General features: G+C 39.6%; 1 protein-coding gene across 3 annotated transcripts in view; it reads left to right on the forward strand.

Annotated features, from left to right (window-relative positions):
- Smad2 (SMAD family member 2) overlaps positions 1 to 22,804 on the forward strand; it is a 61,092-nt gene that overhangs the window by 12,459 nt on the left and 25,829 nt on the right. For all 3 annotated transcript variants that reach the window (XM_050151607.1, XM_050151608.1, XM_050151606.1), the window contains exon 2: positions 8,503 to 8,789. In XM_050151607.1, the coding sequence (XP_050007564.1) occupies positions 8,554 to 8,789 (236 nt within the window). In that variant the 5' untranslated portion in view covers positions 8,503 to 8,553. The remainder of the gene's footprint in view (positions 1 to 8,502; positions 8,790 to 22,804) is intronic.

Raw genomic sequence — 22,804 nt, forward strand, 5'->3', positions numbered from 1 at the left:
GTATTTTGTAAACTGTCTTTGGCAGTAAAGACTGTCTTTCTGTTCTTTCAAAACCCTCATTATATAACTACCACTTCTTGCTGGAATTAGAAAGAGGTACCCTCTGAACTTAGTTTTTAGTTCTTGCAGATGCTAGAAAGCAAAACTCTTCGTGCCAGTGAGCTGCTGCCATACTGTTGAAGAAAACCTTGCTATTCTATAAATGATTCATTCACATTTTTGTGGTAGGCTTTTAAGTTGAGTTTTATTTTTTTGTTCCATTTGTATTCAACTTGGAACAAATTGCTATGTCTTGTCAGTTTATTTTCAATGCATTTACATTTCAAGCAGTGGCTAAATACTTGTTAAAAGTACAATAAATGGCCACCCAGTATCGTAATAAGTATTGCTGAAAATGTTATGACATAATGTAAGAATCATCCAGAGAAATGACAGTCAGCCTGGTTACCATGATAGGGAAAGTTATTGTTGGTAACTAAGTGTTTGCTTGATTCCAGATTGGTCATAATTGGTCCTTAAGATAAAGGACACATATGTGGTAGCACAGGTCATGTCATTCAGATAACTCAGAACAGGTTTATAGTTAAGGTATTTTCATTTTCATAAAGCAATTTTATAGGAAAAAATTGAGATATGCAAGGTCACATCTTCACTTGTAACTACTGTGCAGTGGGGGAAGCTGCTGGGGTCTTCCTGAAGAGAAGTCCGGAACTTGTGTTCTTGCTGATGGTCAGGAGATTTAGTTATTTGTTTTGAGCCTCAATTCTTGTGACTGGAATAATTGAACCAAGAGTCTAGAAACTTTTTAGGTTTTCGAGACAGGGTTTCTCTGTGTAGCTTTGGAGCCCGTCCTGGAACTTCCTCTGTAAACCAGGCTGACCTCGAACTCACCGAGATCCGCCTGTCTCTGCCTCTTGAGTGCTGGGACTAAAGGTGTGCACTGCCACTGCCCGACTGAGTATAGGAACTTTCAGGATAAAGTCTTAGACTTTTCCTTTTTTGCCAGTTTTTCACAGGACACATGGATCAGCCACTAATCCAGGAAAAGGATTTATTCTAAAAGATCTCAGTAGCCACAGCAGGCTAAATGGCCTTGAAGCAAGCTGGTTCTGCTGGTCTACAATTGGTCTGCTGAGCTTGGCCCACTTGCCTGTGTGCCCTGTCTAGTAGTCTCTCCAGCTCTACTGTATTTATGTGACCCTAACTGTGTGCGAAGCACATCTGCTTGTTTAACAGTGTGTATAAACTGATCCTGATACCTTGCACTTGAGATTTACCCTCCCACACCATGTTCCCCATGGTGTTGAATGCACCAGTGCATACTTGCCTGCTAGACCAGGAAACAACCCCACATACCTTTGAATCATAAATGCCCACATCTAGTTGGTCATTAATTAGTACATGTGAATTGTCTCCAGAATTAGTCTTTTTTTTTTTTTTCCTTTCAGTGATTTTATTAGTATGGTCACAAGTTTGACACCTACAGGTCGCTGTTCAGAGCTGACGACAGATACTGTAAAAAAAAAAAGTGAATTATTGAAGTATGGCAAGATTTAAAATGTCAGCTCAGAATGATCGTGCAGGCCCCATGCATTGATGCCTGAGTCCTAATTGGAAGACCCCCTCTGCCCATCCTCATGGCTCTGTACCGTTTTTAAGGGCAACAGCGTTGAGCTTTCTCTGGAGCTTGGTGACTGACCACACCTAGTTTCAACCCGCTGGGGTGACCGTTGCTAATGCGAAATTACAGTCTTCCTGATGAGCACAAATTGTGCTGGCTTGAACCCTTCTCATGTTCTGTCACAGTGCTTCCAGAACCCACGTTCTAGTGATTAGCTCCTAAATTGTTTCCTCACTTCAGAAGACATGCTGAACTTGCAGCCTGTGAGCTATCTGAGACTTCTGCAGTACCTCTCCCGTCCAAAGGTTGAATTAATCATGTTCTCTGTACTAGAAAGAGACCGTGCCACATGGTGTTATATAGTTAGCTTCCCTAGAGCATACTTGTGGTACAGTAAGAATACAACAGGACCATAAGTATGTTCTTTGCTTCCTGCTAGTGTTACAAAGATTATTGTGCATCTGATGAGGTTTTATATGTCTGCCTTTTTGTCAGACTGAAGCTTGATGTATTGTACTGTTGCTTGTGTTTTATCCGTCAGCTCTTGTTGGTAGTTGAACAGCTCTTGTTCTGATTGTTGCTCCTTTATTGCCTTACAGCTCTTCAGCTTACCAGACTCTACCTGCCCACTGGGTCTGCTCTATTGCTAAGGAAAGTTCTAGAATCCAGTTAATTAACTTTGCTTGCATTTTTTTGGTGTCTATAAACTTTGAAAGCTGTCAGTGCTGTCATGCAGTCTTGGTAGACAGACTAAATATGTCCATAAATGGGACCTGGAGCTACGTTGATGGAGATCCTTGGGTGGATGTCCTGAATGAATCTTTGAGGCTCTGCTGCCTGCTTTTCCCTTCTGAGGGAAGTGAGTATGACTTTTAGTTTGATCATGACAGGTGTTTCTAAGCAGCCTAGTTCTTCATTGAATCCCTGCTTTGAGAATGATCTTTTAAAAAGTGGAAAGTCCTTCTGAGAACATGCTTAATATGTTTTGTAATTTTTTCGTTTTTACCATAGTGTAGCTCTATTATGACAGTCATAGCCAATAGCCTTAAATACATTTGTCTTGGTTGTTATTTGGGCATTTAGTTTTGTCCTCAAAACAATAAACAAAAATTTTCCCCGGGCCTTTTGCAAATATGTGGCTCCCTGTCCTGCACACCCTGTAACAGGTTGTGGGAAGACACCCCGGGGCTTAGATTTCCTGGAGAGGTAGTTTCTTCCCTTCTGGTGTTAGGGTCTTAGTGTGTACTGCTGTGGGGAAGCTTCTGAGAAGGTTTTAAAGACATTTAACTCATTTATCAGCATCTTAGTATATTTGTTCACATGCTATTGCCCTTTTAATTGATTGTTAATTGATTTTTGTTTGACTCACAATACACATCTGAAAGTGCATAGTTCCAAGTTTTCAGCTCTGTGGGTTTGAATAGCTGTGTGCTCTCATGTGAGTGACGAGAAACAGTGTTACTGTCTCAAAAGGGTGCTTTGTGCCTTGGTAGGCATCTCATTCTGTTCCTCCGTGCTTTTGAGACAGCCACTTTGTCTTCTGTCCCTAAATTAGTTCTGTCTGTTTTGGGAAGTCATAAATCATCAAACTGTGTATATATGGTGCTTTTGAGATTTACCCATGTTGTGTAAGTAGTTGGCTGGGTTTGTTTCTGAGCGGTACCTTGTTTGAATATACTACATTTCAAAATGTTAAACTAGTTTTGATAGTTTCCAGTTTGGGGCTATAGTAAATTATGGTTGTGAATATTACTTTTTATTTGTATATATGTATATTTGCCTGTATGAGTTTATGTGCACCATGTGCTTGCTGGTGCCCATGGAGATCAGAGGGCATCACATCCACTACCTGATCTGGGTGCTGGGAGCTGACCCTGAGTCCTGAGAGGAGTAAGTGCTGTTAACTGCTGAGCCATCACTCTAGCATCCTTTTCTTTTTGGTTTTTGTTTTTGTTTTTCTGAGACAGGGTTTCTCTGTGTATCCCTAGTTGTCCTGTTACTTACTTTGTAGATCAGGCTGGCCTCAAACTCACAGAGATCTGCCTGCCTCTGCCTCCTGAGAGCTGGGATTAAAGGTGTGCACCACCACTGCCTGGCTTATTATGAGCATTCTTAACCCAGCTCTCCTCCTCCTCTCCATCTCTGTCCACGAGTGAATTTTGCCAAGCTAGATTTGAGTTTGTAATCCTCCTGCCTCAGTCACCCGAGGGTTCAGATTACAGGCATGTATCACCAAACTCAGGTTGTATAGGTCAGTTTTTAAAAATGAACATAGTGTCATATTTTTTTGAAGAATTTGTTTACATTTATTTATTTTGGAGCAGGGGACATATGCTTGGAGTGCCAGCTTTGCTGACACCTGAGTTAGTCTGTTTGTGCTGTTTTAGGCAGTCAGTGTATGAGACTTTGTTACAGTACCAGTAGGATATTAAGGTAGTCTGTGTTTTCACTAACTCTTGGCATTGTCAGAAAAATTGAGAACCATTGTAAATGATGAAGTAGAATTTCGGTTTTAATTTACATTTTTCTGACAGTAGTGGTATTAAACATCCCCTAGTATGATCTTTTACTCTCTTTGATTAAATATTTGTAATTTGTTACTCTTATTTAACAAATTATTTTATTAGTTTTATACATTCTAAATTATAGTCCATTGTTAGATACACATATTTTAAAACTTGCCCCAATCTGTGACTTGTCCATTTACCTTTCAATGGAACTTTCTTTTTTAATATTTATTTATTTATTTATTTATTTATTTATTTATTTATTTATTATATTAGGTATACAGCATTCCTTCCACGTGTGCCTGCAAGCCAGAAGGGGGCGCCAGGTCTCATTATAGATGGCTGTGAGCCACCGTGTAGTTGCTGGGAATTGAACTCAGGACCTCTGGAAGAGCAACCAGTGCTCTTAACCTCTGAGCCATCTCTACAGCCCCTCAGTGGAACTTTCATATAAGTATTCTTTAACTTGGATGGCTTACTTTATAGGAATTAATGGTTGGTGCTTTTTAAAGTTTTTTTTGTTTGTTTTGTTTTTTGTTTTTCAAGACAGGGTTTCTCTGTAGCTTTGGAGCCTGTCCCGGAACTAGCTCTAGTAGACCAGGCTGGTCTCGAACTCACAGAGGTCCGCCTGCCTCTGCCTACCGAGTGCTGGGATTAAAGGCGTGCGCCACCACCGCTCGTCAAAAGTTTTTAAGGTCATAAAAATACTCTTTTTCTCCTCCAGAGCTAAAGATTCTGTCCAGCCATGAACAATGATGTGAGGAAGGGGTAGGTGATTTTCGTCTACGTGTTGGAAAATTGTTGGAATATAGACTAACTTGGTGCCTTAGTGGAAAGTAGGCTGTTAATCTATAGGCTCTTCTGGGCATCCTTGCCCACTAGAATCGTAGCCTTTCCCTCTGAACCTACTCTGTAATTACTAAGACTGTTTAGGCTTTTTAATTTTTGTTTTTGGTTCTTTTCAAGTCTTGAAATAAGGTAAGGTAGGTCACTTAGTTTCCTTTTTCATTCTCAAAATTGAGTTTGACTATTCTACATCTTTTTTGTTTCCATGTGAATTTTTAGTATTTTCCCCCTTGATCTTCAGGTCATTGAACTCAAAGCTTCATTCTTGCTCTAAGTGCTCTACCCACTGAACTGTACTTGGCTGGAGCTCAGCATGCTGAGACATTTCAAGTCGGGAAGACTAGACATTAAATAAGTATAATTAACATTTCTTCCTGGATGTTCTGGGATCTCCACCCTGTTCACACCTTTGTGGTTCACTTTGGATACTTTAATTTGGCCTGTCTTCAAGATCACTGTGTGAACTGATAAAGAATGACTTCAGGACATAAAGCTGATATAAAAATCTAGTTTACAAAGTAGTACTGTACGTAATAAAAAGGACTGATATGGTGAGAGTGGGTGGAGATATATGTTTGTGTTCATAGCTATAAAACAACAGATTAAAAAGGCAAGACGCTGATAGGATGGGCAGACACTTGTTATGTAGTGTGACTTTGGAAATGTCTAAACATTTACATGATGGCTATAAAATTTAAGGAAAAGAATAATTCCTAAGTGGAAGACACAAAGTTGCTGTCACTGCTGGAGAAAGTGACTATTTTAGGTGACTTTCTAAGGGAGTTTCCTGACTGTCCTCAGTAGATAGAGATGTAAAGAAATCTTAAACGTTGTATAATAATCTTAGTTTTAGAAATTACATTGATATTATGTTAGACTTTTTTCTATATATAGTAAGATAATACAAGTGACTATTTAAAACCAGTGTTAGAGAAAGGGACATGAGAATAAACCAGAGTTATAGTGCACTGAATGGATCCCACCCCCAACCTGTCCAGGACCTGTGATGTGATTTTATTTGGATAAAAAAAGGTCTTTTGTCAGATACACTTACAGATCTTGAGATGAGGTTGTTATGAGTCTTCCTGATGAACCCCCAGCCCAGTGCCCTTATGGTAATGTTTGTGGTAATGCATGACAGCAGCCCCAGGAAACTAATAGAAATAATAGACATTAAAATGAAATACTTAAGCATTTAACCCGATTTAACTTTAAGTAAATGTGTTTTAGGTTAAACACACAGCCCTAACTGATGAGGGAAAGTTCCTTTTAAAGAATTATAGATAATAATAGATGGAATAGACTGAGAAAGTAACCCTAATAAATAGATCTTGCCACTGGTCATTAAAGGGTGATCAATCATATTGCATAGAAAGATGATAGAAGTTCTTAGCCTGCAAATGGTACAGCAGGTAGAACATTGTTGGCTTGTAGATAAATAATGTGATACAAACCACACAGTGTCTATTGATGGAGGTTGAAATAAAATCTAAAGTATGTATAGCTAACCTCCTGTTGTATGGATAGAAGAATAAATTTATGAATTTATGACCCCACAAGGAAAACAATTAGAGAATGTAAAGTCACATAGATGTTACTTCCTGAATCAGTTTTATGAAGAAAAACAAAAGTTGAGGGTAGGGACTGTTGTAGATTTAAAGTGACTCAGGCAGCAAACTATCCAAATGAATTCCATTATCTGTTTTGCACCTGGACTCAACCATAAGATGAAATTTTCCTTTGAACCAACCAGGCAAATGATGGATAATAGATGATTTCAGGCTTTGATAAGGATCAAGAGGAGGATCTCTATACTCTTCTTATGGGTACTAAATTACAGAATTGACATAGTTATCAGAGATTTACTTTTTTTTGTTTAAGGAAATTTAAGGTATCTTAATTTTCTTAATCATTGCAACAGGTGGGATAAGGGTATTACTATTTCTAAAAGTAAATAATATTGTGTAAAAAAAATATGTTCCAACAGAGTCTTATAGACATTTGTGTCTCTGTCAGGATTGAGCTACCCTATGAAACAAAAGATGCAGTAGGTAAGAAAGATAAAGACATGGTATTTGGAAAATAACAACTTTAGCTCACAGAGGTGAAGGGAGTTCCTAGTGATGCTGCCGGTCAGGGTATTGTTAGTTCAGTTCAGAGTGGAACGATACAGTGCTCTAGGATGTGAGTGTACAGAATAAAAAAACAGTCCATTGAAAAATTTTTTTTTGATTTGTATGATTGAAAATTTAATTCAAGGGACTGGCATAGTTTTGGTGGTAAAGTGCATAGAAAATAAGTGAGAAAGCAAGTTAATTCTGATGAGTACCAAAAGGTACACAGAAACATGCTTACATAGTAGTTTCTGGTCTCATCAGATACTGTACAAATAAGTATTTATTACAGCTGCAAAGTGTTTTTCATAGTAGGGGAAAGAAAAGTCAGTGGTAATGTGAAGGAATTAGCTCAACATTGTCCACAGGGAAATCACTTGATGCTTGAAGGGTTACTGTTACAAGCCTGTTCTTTGACATAAAATAAAAGATACCAGAGAATGGCATTTTGATGTAGGAAGCAAAATTGTTCTTAATTTTGTTGTGTATATTACTAGATAACAGTAAAGGGGCAGGAGAGATGGCTCAGAGGTTAAGAGCACTGGCTACTCTTCCGGAGGTCCCGAGTTCAATTCCCACCACCACATGGTGGTTTACAACCATCTGTAATGAGATCTGGTGCCCTCTTCTGCCATGTGTAGGCATAATAAAAAAGAAAAATCTAGGTAACAGTGGAAACGGGTGTTAGGAATAGGTAGAATTAAAGCTGATGAGGTTGAATAGAGCCTTTCTCCACAAGTGTGCTTGATTTTCTTTATTCTTAATGAAAATTTAAAAACCAGGTGGTAGTGGTGCACATCTTTAATCCCAGCACTCGGGAGGCAGAGGCAGGTGGGTCTCGGTGAGTTTGAGGCCAGGCCTGGTCTACAGAATGAGCTCCAGGACAGACACCAAAGTTACAGAGAAGCCCTGTCTTTAAAAACCAAAACTCTGTGAACAGTTGGTTTGTGTATATTTTAGGTCTCCCTCGCCCTCATTGTTGGGAGGGTTGAATCCAGAGCCTGTTCATGTTAGACAAGTAGTCCGCTACTTAACTATGTATATGCCAAGCCTTGATTTTTTGCTAAATCTTTTGAGACTAGAATGAGGTTCTAAAAATGTAAGAAAAATTGATCTTTGTGAAAATATTTTAATTATTATCAAGTGTTAATTTGTAAAAATTTAAGAGTAGAGAGAAATGGCTTTAGTAAAATTGTCCGGAGCATTTATAAAGATTTTTATTTGAAAAATTATATTTGCCTAAGATTTGAGTCATTCTGATTTTTAAAAGGATTTGTTGCTACAATTCAGCATTTTACTGAATATTGAATTCCATATTGAAGAATTCGAATTTCTGTTTGCTATGGTTTGCATTTGATGGCATGTTGAAATCACTACTTTAGTTTTAAAATTAATGTTTCAATGTCTTTTCTAGGGTATATTTCCAGGCTGTTTCTGAGTGTGGATTGTAACCTTTGGTAAGAAAATGTCGTCCATCTTGCCATTCACTCCGCCAGTGGTGAAAAGACTTCTGGGATGGAAAAAATCAGCCAGTGGGTCTGGAGGAGCAGGTGGCGGGGAACAGAACGGACAGGAAGAGAAGTGGTGTGAGAAAGCCGTGAAAAGTCTGGTGAAGAAGCTAAAGAAAACAGGACGATTAGATGAGCTCGAGAAAGCCATCACCACTCAGAACTGCAATACTAAGTGTGTCACCATCCCCAGGTAAGTGAGCGGGGCCGGGGGGCATGCAGAAGGCACTTGGAGAGAGGGCATCTGTACATAGTGCTTGTTAAAATACAGTTATTTTGTTCTCTTTAATCCTGTTTATTTTACAGTTTAGTTTCTTGAGTAGTGAAGTTTAGTCAAGCAATACTGAGATTTGTTTTATTTCCATTACTTGAAGTTGTTTGCTATTTTCATCTCTATGATTGAAATTTGATTCCCAGCAACCACATGGTAGCTCACAACCATCTGTAATGAGATCTGGTGCCCTCTTCTGGCCTTCAGGCATACATGGAGGCTGAACACTGTGTATAATAAATAAATCTTAAAAAAAAAAAAGATTGTAAAAAAAAAAAGAAATTTGAATAGAGTCATTGAATGGAAGGGAACCGGATGCCCATAGCTATTGCTGACAAGTACTGGCTAGTAGTTTCCTTCTTCCTTGGTCAATCAGTAAATAGTTAAGTGCTGCTGTCTCCTGATGAGACACACGCTCCAGCAGGGACTGTAGGTGAGGCCGCGACTCAGAGACCGGACTTGTGCACTGGAAGGACCTGTTTCTCACAAGGTTGGAATTTTGAGTAGAATTTTAATCATTTTATAGCTAAGTACCACAGTTAGGATTGTGGCAGGTCATTTGAAAGCATGTTCCAGTGGTTTGTGTGTACATTACAGCTGCATGTGTGTGTCCAAAAGACAGAATGTTCTGAGTGCTGTAGGCGAGGGCTGGCTGTGCTTGTTTCCAGGGAGCTTTGAGAGATACACACTCGGGGCCTGTAGTGATGGAGCCCAGGAACACAAACCTTCCTGCTTGTCAGATGGAGTAGATTGTTTCTGCTTTGTTTTGTAGACAGCCATTTTTGCTTTATGTATATCTTAACCTACCTTTCTTGGTTTGTTCTTTTGTTTTTACAAATGCTGATGAGGTGCTTGGTGTGTGTATTATTTTAGACAAATGGGGGTGTAGTGATGAGCAGATAGAAAGTTCCTAAGTCAGTTTACCTGTTGAATAAGTAAACATAATTTGAGGAAGCAATGAACTCAGAAGACAAGTGCAGGGGTGGGATGCAAGCATGTGAAGCGGAGGTTGCACAGCTGTTTTGGCTGCAGAGGTCAGATTTGAGCTGGTTGCCAGGGAGACAGTCTTGTAGCCAGGGGAAAGGGCCAGTGTAAAGATTCCAAGGCAGAAAGGAAGAAAAAAACACTCACCTTTTTAGGGAGCTGGGGAAGTTTGAAAGTGTGACTACATAACATAAGGAGCAAATAAGGACTTTTTTTTTTTTTCCAAACTGCCTTTTTAAAAAAGATTTTTAAAAAGTGTATCTTACTGAGTTATCCTGGCCAACAGAGAAACGCTGAGGGGAGAAGAGGTGGTGGTGCTGTGGGCGGGTGCAGGTGTGTGTGCGTGGGCGTGTGGGAATGTGAAGATGAGCTGTAGTGCCGTGACAGTCCAGTGCAGGGCGAGCAGAATTGGACTGACACGGTTATGTTGGGTCTCAAAATGACTACAGCTGGCCTGTGTTTGAAGTGGACATCACAGGACCCACAGCAAATTGGCTAAGATTAAGTCAAGTTTTGCTTATTAAGTTTTCATTCTGTGGTTGGTAGCATTTAGTTTGTAAATAATTTAAATGTCCACTGCTTGGCTCATATGTGCTGGATTTGCTGTTGAATTGCTTGCTTGTTGGTGAAGGAGGAAAACTTATGTAATTCTGCAGGGATAGTACTTATTAGGAAAGAAACACGTCCAGGGACCTCCAAAGGAAGCCCTGGGAAGCTTTGTCCCAGGGAGTCTCTGTGGTGGAGAGTAGAAATTAATCAGGAGAAACCGGTTTCAACAGGAGTAGCACTGGAATGGAGATGGTAGAAATTGGGGACAGGGGACTGATGAAGGATTTCTCATTCCCAGTGAGAAGATATCCTTAGAGCATAAACTGAGGGGCTAGTGATGGTGGAGCCGATTCTGAAGTTAGCAGGAACCCACAGCATGCTGTGCAGGGACATCAGACTGCACTTGAGTGTGACTCGGAAGGATGGAATTGTTGAAATCTAAATTCAGAAGACCCAGAAGGCAGCTTAATTTTGTTACCTTACAGTTTTGTTTTTCTAGTGGTGCTAAGGATTGAATAGAGGGCCTACACGTTAGGCAAGTATTCTGCTCCTGACTACATCCCCCACTCTTAGTGTTCTCTGTCTCCCACCTCCACCTGGCTTATTAGTCATTGCTTAACTACTAAATATCCTTAAACAGTAAGTTTTAATTGAAATTCAGTCACCTCAGTTATGTAGTGTAAAAGATGGGGAGTGAGCGTGGGAAAGGTAACTTCGGCTACCTGAGTTCATGAGTGTTGTAGGTGATCTAAGGCCAGTTCAAACATCTATCTCAAACATGATACAAAATGTATTTAACCTCATTCACTTTCAAATGCAACTAAATTGTTAATACAATAAATACCTTAAGCCTTTACAAGCCTAAAATTACAAGGTCACTTGGTGGAGAACATACTGGCTTACAATGTAGCAAGTGTTTACAGCTAAAATACTTGTTTAGTTGACTTGGAGCAGTTTCCCCCTTTTTGCCCTTTGCCCCACTAATACAGAGTGGGATTAAAATTGCCCAGAACAGCCCTGGCTTTCTGGTCTCCTACTCCCCCACTCCAGCTGCCTCAGAGAGTTAGAAGCTGGAAAGATAGCAGCACTAGTCAGCTTTCTTACTATGCTGGGCAGAGGAACAGATGGCGCAGAGCAATTTATGTGGAGCTGGACCAACCTGGGCAACCAACACAGTTGCAGGAAATCCTCCTGTCTCTGCGTTTTTAAGAGCAGGGAAAGGGAGAAAACTCAGTCATAAAATCATAATGGGAATTGAGTCAGGGAAGAAACTAAAAACTGTTTAGTATTTTTAGCTATAATAAAATAAAGCAAAATCAAAACCTCTGATGGGAATGGAGTTATAAAAGAACAAGTTATAGGACCTAAAGTGGCGATAGCCATTATGCGTACATGTGTGGGAACCCAGAGGTCATGTAATAACTTTTTTAGTCTTTCATCCCGAGGAAACAGCTAAAGAAACAGTCAGAGATTCCTTATGTTCTTGGCAATGATTTTCACTGAAGAAAACGTGATACATATGTCCTGCCTCCAGAACTGTTTACTTAGAAACATGGAAGCAGTATGTGTGTGTGGTTGAAGGTCAGCCTAGAATATACTGTTGGAAAAAGTATCACAGGTCTTCTCTTTCACCCAGTTACCCTCAGTAAAGGTCATATTGCTTGTTAGGCTGGTGTTCCTTCAGGACAATAAGTTTCTAGTGTGGTCATTGATACTTGGTTTTTCTTTTGCATCTTCTAAACTTTTAAACATCAGAGTAATCAAAAGAATTTGTTCAGATTGTCAACTTCTTTTCTGGTGTCACATTCATATGCTTTTACATGTCTGGGTAAATGAGGATACTTGGAAGTTATTTGAAACCCAAACTGTAGTATTCTTTTATTCCTAAACATGAGTGTGTACTTCAGAAGAGGCTAATTCTCCCTCCCATTTATGCATTGTGCAGGTTAAGTGTGGTTCTGGGTGGAGCACTAATGGGGGAGCTCTTTGATTGCCTGGTTTTGAGTTAGCTTACCCAGTACTGAGACTGGATCCTAACAAAGTGGATGTGGCTTTGACTTTACTGCTTCCTCGTGTGGGAAACGTGGTGGTGCGTGAATATGTCCTGTTTCTGCCCAGAGAGAGTTGTAAGATACAAGCCTTGGCCTTGAGTAGAGTCTATTTGGTATTTTTGTTGTTGTTGTTGTTGTTAAATATTTATTTATTTATTTATTTACTTATTTATTATACAATATTCTGTCTGTGTGTATGCCTGCAGGCCAGAAGAGGGCGCCAGGTCTCATTACAGATGGCTGTGAGCCACCGTGTGGTTGCTGGGAATTGAACTCAGGACCTTTGGAAGAGCAGGCAATGCTCTTAACCTCTGAGCCATCTCTCCAGCCCCAGTAGAATCTATTTGAAACAAACACATACTCCACATCTTCACTTTCCTTTTATGTTTTTCAGATGGATATGCATTAATTGTAGACATTTAATTGTATTACCCATCCTGCATAGAAAAGGTTTTGTTAAGGCAACATTGTATTATGTAAAATTTAGTTAATTCAAATATATAGTTTATTTGTAAAACCAATGAGATCAGTGACTATAAATTCAAGAGTAGAACTTTGAGGTTATAAGTAATGATACTTTTTATCAGCCTTAGCATGCAATTACAGTTTTTATATGCTCTGTTTATAAATTGTGAAAGTGCTTGGGTCGTGGTTAAGCATCCTATAAAATGCTTTGAAAGGCACTTATGAGACTCTTAATGGTTTTCAGATGCCTACATTATGGTTTTTAAGGTTTTCAAGGGGTCTCCTGTTATAACACATTCAAAGCCCTTTTGTATATCTAATATATTCAGTTATGAAAGTTGTTTTAATCGTGCTTGTGTGTGTGTGTGTGTGTATTTGTATGTGTGTACACACACGCGCACATGACACAGCATTCATGTGGCTGCTAGAGAACAGTGTCAGGTGGCATTCTTGCTGTCCACCTTATTTGAGACAAGGTTTTCGTGTTTTCCTGTTGTGTGTATCGGGCTAGCTGGGTCACAAGTTTTCAGGGAACTGTCTTTGCCTCCCACCTGCCCTTAGGAGCTCTGGAATCAGAGGTGCTCATACTGTGTCTGAATTTTGGGTTCTGGGAATTTCAACTGAGACTCTCATGTTCTTGCAACAAGTTGTTTTTGCACACTGAGCCATTGCCCCAGCCCACACAGAATTTATTTTATTTTTATCATCACTTCATTAGAGAAAACACACCAGCCTTAGGACCTTTGATCTTTTGTAAAAATTAGCGAATTATGCTCAGGTTAAACAGCTCCTATAATATTAGTTTGTAACATGTGAGGCAAGAAAGCAAAGATCTTTCTTGTACCATAATTTATTGTGTTGACTTCAGGGAGAAACTCATCCTAGCTAAAGTAGTACTGACAACCGTTTTGTTTGTTTACTATCCTTAATCTGTTGCCAATTTTAACTGGAGCTATTTCAGTTTTCACACACTTTTCCTGTATGGCTAACTGTATTCTGCGCAGGTCATAATCATTCGGGACAGTCTTTAGGAGTACTGGTTACTCTTTTCTTCTCTGGTCTGTAGTAGAGTACTTAAGGGGCAGCACCTGTGGAAAGTGTAGCGGAGACATAGTAAGACACCACTTTAGGTTATCTTATGTTACTTTAAATCTTCTCTGTACTTGGGCTAAAATTAAATGTCTCTACTATTGCAAGTCTTGGCATTCTTTTTTCCTTTCACTCCTTTTGAATTTTTAGGTTTTTTTTTCCTTTTGACACGCCTATTAGTTACTGATTTTATTTTTGTATTTGTGGTAGATGGTACCAGTCTATAGTTAAATATGTATAATAAGTTCTTCAAATGATCCTTGGTTTTAGTTTTTTATATGGAGTATAAAAACTCCATTTTATCTTTTTCATGATATTTATAATTACATTAAAGTGTTTTCCAGCTCTTAATATCTGGAACATTTTATTTGTCTACTAATACTGCCTGATTGTTGTTTAGATTATTACTCACATTTTCCTACCTCTTCAGATGTCATGTAAATTTGATTGTATTTCCATCACATAGCATAAAAACATTCAAAGACAGAAGAAATTGTAATTGGTGCAAATGTTAATTTCATGAAAGTAATCTACCAGTGTAAGGTAGATAGTGAGAGAGGCTAATCGAAATGCATTAGGTCTGGTTGCATTTTAATTGGATGTAGGTCTGTGTTGCCTTACACCTCATCTACAAACAGTACTCTCCTGGGATTTTGATACAAACCCGATAGACTGTCATCTAATCCCTCAAAATCTAGCAAATTTACTTTTGTCTCTTTCTACTCTGAGTTTAGATCTTTGTCATCAGCCTTAAAACCGCTGAACATCTTGAAGGGAGAGACTTGTGAATGTCAAAAACTGTACTGCATTCTTTTCTTCAGGAGGGATGTCCCCCCAGACTAGGGCTGGCCCTCAACCTGTGCCTAGAACCTACAGTGAACCCTGTGGGGAGACATGGACAGATGTTCAGTTCACTTCCAGAGCTTTCTCCCTTCACAGTTTTAGCTCATTTTGGATTCCATTACTCCACGTGCTCTCCATTGTCTCTGAACAAGATTTTTTTCTTTTTTGTTTTTCTTAGAAAAGGAATACTGAACAGAGCTGGAACATTGACCAGCTGTGTCTTGCTTCTGTCCAGCCTGCTGGCAGGACTAACACTCTTAAGATGGAAGTCAGACCACAGATTTGAGAACAGTGGATTGTAACCGATGTTCACAGTTGAAGGGTCACAGCATTCCTGTATGACTTGCACAGAGGGTTTCCTGAGACAAGTATTGTTACACATGCGCACACACTTTTCAGCCTTAGAGTGTGTGTGTGTTTGTGTCTTTGTGTGCATGGGTGTGCACATCATGTCATGGCACAGGAGTGATGGTCAGAGGGCAGTTTGAAGGAATTGTTCTTTTCTTTAACCATGTGGGAACCTAGGTGTTAAACTTAGGTCATTGGACTTGGCAGCAAGCTCCCCTTTACCCATTGAGCCATCTTGAAAGCTTAAGCATTGTTATACTTAAACCTGTCACTCACTTGTAGACTATGTAAAATAGAACTTGACTGAAGAGAATAGGATCTGTGGTAGTATTTCTTCTGGTCTTCAAACTGAAGGTCTTCAGAATGATTTCTCAGTTTGTTTAGTGTCTGCTGAGGTTTGAGAGATGCATAGATTAGTACCTGACTTCTTGGAGAAGCTTAAAAAGTGAGAAGCCAGCCAGAGCTGTTCTTTATAGCATTTTCGTAAAGAAAGTTCATGATTAGAGTGGCCTGCCGCTTTGGGTATGATGGGCCAAAGATGTAAATGTTATCCCAGGGACTGAATAGATAGCAAGATAGTGAAAGTTATGTTGAAAGGAAGAGAACCCAATGCTGGGTCTGCATGATCTAGGCATAATGGCCCGAGAAGTTAGCTCCTGACCGAATGTAGAGGGAAGAGAATCAGCATTAGGGTGTTGGACTTGTGCAAGGCCTCACCTTCTTGTCAAATCAGAACCCTTGTTAATCCTGCACTCGGCAGGCTGTAGAAGTGACACCTGGACAGTCCAGGGAAGGTGGAATATAGTTAAATGTTGTACAAGATTTTGATTTAGATCAGGCAGAATTTTTAATTCCTAAAAGTATTTGCCATTTATAAGTGTCTGGACATGACAGGAAACCTTGTGATAGCTTTAGGGAATACAGTTTGACATGTTAGCACTGGGCAGTGGGAGGAGGGCTTTCACCAAGGCCAGCGTATTCCATGTGTTGTGTGTCTTCCTTTGGAACTGAGTTCCATGTTGGTGGATGGAGACAAACACGAGGTTGGAGGGACATTACAAGCATTTGTAAGACACTTTATTTTCAGAAAATATTTTATTGTAGCCATTTTTAATTGGGATTTCCTTTTATTATCATTCTGCCATTGTGTGTGTGTGCATGTGTACATGTACATACAATATGTACACCTGTGTTTTTAGGTATGTGGAGGACAGAAGTGACAGTGGACAGAAGTCACTGAAGTAGAGCTCTCTGAATCGTAGCCGCTGATTCAGGAAGACTTGGCCAGTCATCGAGTAGCAAGATGGCCTATCTGCCTTTCCAGCACTGGGATTCCGGGCATCTGCTGCTGTACCTAACTTGTTCCCAGGCACTGTGTCTAAACTCAAGTCTGTCATGCTGGAGTGGCAAGCACTTCACCAGCTGAGCTGCGTTTTCAGCTTTGGTGTAGGCTTTGTTCTCAAGAACACTGCTTTGGGGTTGTTACTGGATATGTTATAGGAAGTACGCTTTGGAAACTCCTGGATAACTGATCAGTAGATGCTGAAATGGGACCTGAAGCACATTTGGAGACACTAACATCAATCATCTTGGCCTTTTCCTTTTAAAACTACCTTTTAGGCTCTTGCCTGTATTTCAGAGGATATAGTTTCTCCTAACTTTGCTAGGGTGGTAGGGAATAGGGAGGGATGTTAATGGAAAATTATTTTCATTTAGGTAGAGGAAGATAGATACTAAGCAAAAGTTTATAATGAAAAAGTTAACTTAGTTTTCTCACGCCAGGCATGCTTCATGTCTTTAATCCCAGAACTCCAGAGGCAGAGGCAGGTGGATCTCTGTGAGTTGGAACCAACGTGGTTTACATAGTGATAGTGAATCTGGGCCAGCCACATAGTGAGACATTGTCTTAAATAAATGAAAAGATTTTTCCCTGTTGCTTGTGTATGGTGGCTTCTGACAGGTGCATCTTAGGGATAAATAGAGGGCAGTCTGCACATTCCCTGAACAGTTAATCTTGGCATGTGAAAGCCCTTGCTTTATAAGTGGGAGTTGGTTTCCATTTGGTGGTATGCTAAATTTTGAGTATTTGTTGTTACATTATAAAGACATTTAAAAACCATTTATTTGTAGAGGAGTAGGTATGTAGAAGTCAGAAAACAACTTACATAGGTATGTGGGTCCCAGAGTTTGAACTCAGGTCATCTGGGTTGACTACAAGCTGCTATACCCACTGATCCATCTCGTAGGCCCTTAAAAGCATTTCTTTACAACCAAATTAAAGAATTGCAGAAATCTATGCCTTGACTTTTACAAGATTCCATTTTTTATTAGTCATCCCTGTCTTATGTCTGGTGTATATTACAGGTTTTTCTGCATCTAATTTGAAAGATTAAAGTGATGTATTTTTATTAGGATTTTTCTTCATTTGCAATACTATTTTTTGAATTGTTAAAGACTATATGGGAAAATAAAATTAGAAAGCCCATATGCTGTATTATTAAAGTCTGTACTCTTTTCAGCATTGGCTGTATTTTTAAGTAAAAAGTTCATAATTTTCAAGTGGCTTGAGATAGTCACTTTTTTTAACCATTTTTAGACTTGATACTAAGTTGTTTCAATGGCCAAGGATGTTGTATGTCTGTGGTAGTTTTCAAAGACGGGGAACATGTAGAAATATCTCAAGTTGCATTGTGACACCACTTATAGGTACAGAAAAATATATCGGGAGCATTTCCCTTTTGGGTCTATCTATATCTTAAGTTTCCCCTTTGGGTCTGTCTGTATCTAAGAAAGGGCTGTGCCAAACCAAAGAAGGGCACAGGCATTGACCATGACTTGACAAGGATGTCTCTAAAAGTTAGAGGTTAGTATTTGTTAGAAACATAGATAAAAATTGTTGGCATGAACTCAAGTGATGTTCAATAAAAGGAAATTACTTCATAATTGAGTATAATGTATATTATGCTAACTGTGATATAGGTATGTAACTTCCAGTATTTAATTATTGTAATTCACTGAGTTGACAGCAGAGAAACCTGAAGGTTAAGATCAAACACATCTTAGCAAAACTCATAGTCCATTTATACGCCCAGGAGATTGGAGTCCCTTACCTCATTAAGGACATTTAAGAAAAGAGATGGCATACATTTAATTATAGAAGACTTTAAGATCAGCAACTAGACAAAAGCACTTATTCCTGTGTTTTGGTTCATTATTTCAGTGGAGGAAGTATGAGTTCAGTGAGTAATGGAAAGTCTAGAAAACAAAGGTAAAGGAGTGGATCACCTTTCTTTCTGTGCAGAGAAAAGCAAATGAGTAAATTCAGCGTGGCATGGCTGTCCTTCACAGATGCATTGTCTACCTGAAGCCAGTAATATTTTACAAATACTAGCTCAAACAAATGGAAGTGTGATGATAAGAAAACAATTCATTAAAATACTTAGGAATATAGTCTGCCTAAAGGATATAAGACCTAAGATCTCTCCATGACATTTCAAAGCTTTGCCAAGAGAAATCAAAGAAAGGAAGGAAGAAGAATCAGATGTTATCTAGCATGGTCAGGTCTGTCTTCCTTTTAGACTGACACTTTGTCACATGGCAAGCTGTGTGAGCTGAAGTAGCATAAGGTGATAGAGACACAAACAAAATTTAGATCACATTTGCCAGTGGGAAGAAGAGAAAATGAATGATATCGTAGATTTTGCTTTTATTCACACAAAGTGCAGAACCCACTATGTCTGACCTAAAGTACCACAAGGCACACTGGGCACACACAGCCCTGAAAATGGAGACCAGACTCCCAGTAAAGAATGAACTACACAGGGGAGCCCCACATATTTTTAAATGGTGTCGTGTGTGAGGCAAGCAGAACTCTATAATTCAGTAGTGAGAGGCGGGCGGCTCAGGTTTTAAAGGGACAGATTGAGACGTGTCAGAAAAGATACAAAGGACCAGCTGGAACAGGGAAAATAGTGTCACTAGAAAACTAGAACTGACACTGTAAGGAAGTAGCCAGTACAGTCACCAGAATAATTAAATTGACTGTGCCTGGAGCGCTCAGGTAATGAGGGAGGAAGTACATCCACTCAGGAAGAAGAGTTGTCCATTTTCAGTAAGTCAAGCATGCATCTGGTTATATCACAGGAACTCCAGGTAGTTCCCAACACCGGTCGGAAACTGTCCACAGTGGATGTATGTGTTCCATAGCTTTTGTCCTGACAGTTACAGCCTGCTGACAGGTTGGGTATGTATTGATCAGAAAACAGTGACTAAAGAAACTGTTCTGTTCAGGGGATGGAAAGCTCAGCAAACACATAGAAAGAATTGTGCCCTGCATTAACATAAATAAAATTTAGGACCATTGTGTTGAATGAGTCAGGTTGAACCCCAGAAGTGTACAGTATATAATTCCATTTCTATGGCATTCAGGAAGACTCTAAGGTGAGAAAGAGAGTTTAGCAGTTACCCTGACAGTAGGGAATAGAGGGGTAAAACAGTTAACTGAGAAAGGGTCATGAGGGATGGTTTTTAGACAGTTAAAAATGACACAATTTATGTATTTTATAAAACTAAAAAAAAAACATTAAGGTTTGTGCTATAGAGTATAAATTTTGCAAGTGAACCAATAAAGCATAGTTAATGTGTTGATGTGGTATATATTGATATGAAATGTCTACCATATCTTTTTTATCTATCAGTATTGAGTTTTGACAATGTGCTAGGCACATTAGAATATCGAGAAAATCTCCTTACCAAGTCCTTGAGGTGCTTACATTCTAAAAGGAGGGGGGAGGGAGGGAGGAAGGAAGGAAGGGAGAGAGAGTGTCAAGATGCCAATTTTGATAGTATTTTTTTTTTTATAAAAAGCAGAGTAAATACTCTCTGAGCTTTAGGCAATACTTTAACCTCATTACTTAGAGTAGAGATGAAGGAGAGGGAAGACAACCAGTTCATCATCTCAGGAGGAGAGTTTGTGGGGTGCAAGCAGAGCAAGGAGGGTTCTTAGTTACTGAGTGGACCTAGATCCTTCACAGGGCCTTTCCCCAAGTACAAGGCCACCAAGGAGGAACCGTTGGTGATAAAATGAGGTTATAAAAGGGAAGTAATCTGCGCCTGACAAATTGAAGGAAGAATCAAGAATTTCAAGAGACCTTTTAAGAGATAGGGTGTTGTGTGTGTGTGTGTGTGTGTGTGTGTGTGTGTGTGTGAGATATGCAAGTAGCCTTGTACTTACCGTGTTGAGAGAATGGGACTCTGAATTCCTGATCCTCCTTTCTCCACCAAGTGTGGACTTGTAGACATGTGCCACCTTTCACTCAGTTTTTGCAGTGCTAGGAATTGAACCTAGGGCTTTGTACATAGTAGGGAGGCGATCTACCAGCTAAGCCATGTCCTCCACTCCCCTAGAAATCCTTAAAGCCAAATCTCAGAACTTAGAGTTAAAGTCATTCGGTGCCATGCTGGGCCAAGACCTGGCTGCCCTGGCTGTCCTAGAAGTTGTGCCTGATCTGTATTGTAGTTTCTTGAGTTAGAAGGTAGAATTTTATATTTTAATGGAATTTATTTCTTTTTCGTCAGTGAGAACTCACTGATTGTGTTCACCTGTTTCCTTTGCTAATATATTAAGACAAGAGCTCCAAAGCTCCTTTCTTGGTATGATAGAAGGAACAAGGAAAGTCCATGGAGAGGACTGGAAGGAGGGCACAGGTAAGCTCAAGGATTTGAGTGCCATCCCAGTACCTAGTCAGGTGAACAGAGACACGTGAAACCCCGGGACTCACTGATCACCAGCCTAACTAACTGGGTGAGTTCCAGACCAGCGAGAGAGAAACTGTCATAAAAATACAGTGGATGTGCCTGGGGAGATGGCTAGTGGGTCAACCTGAGTTCAGATCCCAGCGCCCACATAAACACCAGTGTAGCTGCAGTGCAGTCTGCCACCCCAGCGTATCCCTATTGGGAGCTGGGAGGTGAGATAGCAGAATTTCTAGAAGCTCTTGGCCAGATCAGGTAGTGTCTGAGATGCCCTGTTACAAACAAAACAAAACAAACAACAACAACAACAAACCACGAAGAGAGGACAGACATCTGGGTGTCCTCGTTATCAGTAGGTTTCATACAGGTGCATAGCTCCTGGAGCCCAGCTCCCAAGGCTCTCTTCACATACACTCTCTAGAGGTAGATGTCTTGTCCATTTGTGTAGGTTGGTGGCAGGTAGAGTATTCAGTTGTTTCTACTTTGTTTCCTTTGTTATTATGATCATCGTTGACTCCTCTGTTTATCTAAAATACAAATTTGGAAATACTTAAAAAATGAAAGTTTAGTCATCACTAAAAGTAATTATGGCTTCTTAGTTACAGATTTCTTCCCTACAAATCCATATTAAATGAGTACATTAATCATCAAGAGCTAGAGTCTTGGGTGAAGCTTGTTTTGTTGAGGCCCTTCTCTAATTGATTGACCGATTTAATTTTGTTCAATTTTCAATCTGCTTTCATTTTTAAATGGGGTATCCTATATTCTTACCCACTTTGATTTGCAGAGGAGACATTCTCTTTAGACAAAGAACGTTATAAAAAACAAAATGCTCAAACAGTGGTTGTTTAGTTATAGTTGTAAATCATACAAATAGTATGAAAAAAAAACTAGTTTAAAGATTTGTTGGGTTTGGGCAGTATGTCTTTTTTTGCCCAAAGTTAGTGCTTTTTTTTTCTTCCCCCGCTCCCATTTCCAAATTTCCAAGTGTCCCCCAACCTTGAACTCAGAGATCTACCTTACTGTATTTCTTGAGTATTGGATACAAGGCATAAGCACTCATGGTTGGTGTTTCCTTCTGTAGTACTGGAAATTACACCCAAGATACTTACACATGCCAGAAAAGCCAAGTTACAGATGAGCTATAGGCCCTTACTGTATAACTCAAGCTCACTTTGAATTTGCTATGTAGCCTAGGCAGGCCTCAAACTCAAATGTAATCCAGGGTAGCCTGAAACCTGTGATCAATTTTTGTGCTGGTAAAGCAAGTTTGTACTGGAGGCCCAGTGAGTGAGTGCTTTCTTGAACTGAGTTCTCACTGCTGCTTTTTATTGTTCAGTAGAATGTATATGCACAGATATACATGTATTTCATGTAAAAGTATGTTAACACAAACATGTTCATGGGTATTTGAAATGAAGTACAAAATGTTAGTTTATAAAATATGTGTTCTATACAGTTTATAAATTACATGTTAGATTTTAAATTGAGCTTCAAATGTGAGCTTATTGTTATTTTAGATGAAGAAAATTTGTGTGTAAGGAGGATTTGGTATATGAGCACAGGTGCCTTGGTGTGAGTGTCAGACAGCTTCTAGGAGTTGGTTCTTTCCTTCCATCTGGCTGAGACAGGATCTGCTGTTGCTCTGCCATACTGTATGCTCCAAGCTCACTGACCTGCCTATCTCCACCTCTCCTCTCACTTCAGGGTGCTGGGATTACGTACTGGACACCCTACATCTGGCTTTTAGATATGTGGCTTTGGGTTGACCTCAGGTTGTCAGGCTTTTGTAGCAAGTGCTTTCTTTCACTGCTGAACCATTAGGCAGGCCAAGAAAAAACTTAAGTATGTTAA

This window comes from Alexandromys fortis, unplaced genomic scaffold, assembly GCF_014885135.2.
Source record: "Alexandromys fortis isolate MF-2015 unplaced genomic scaffold, M_Fortis_MF-2015_v1.1 scaffold_71, whole genome shotgun sequence".
NCBI classification, from domain to species: domain Eukaryota; kingdom Metazoa; phylum Chordata; class Mammalia; order Rodentia; family Cricetidae; genus Alexandromys; species Alexandromys fortis.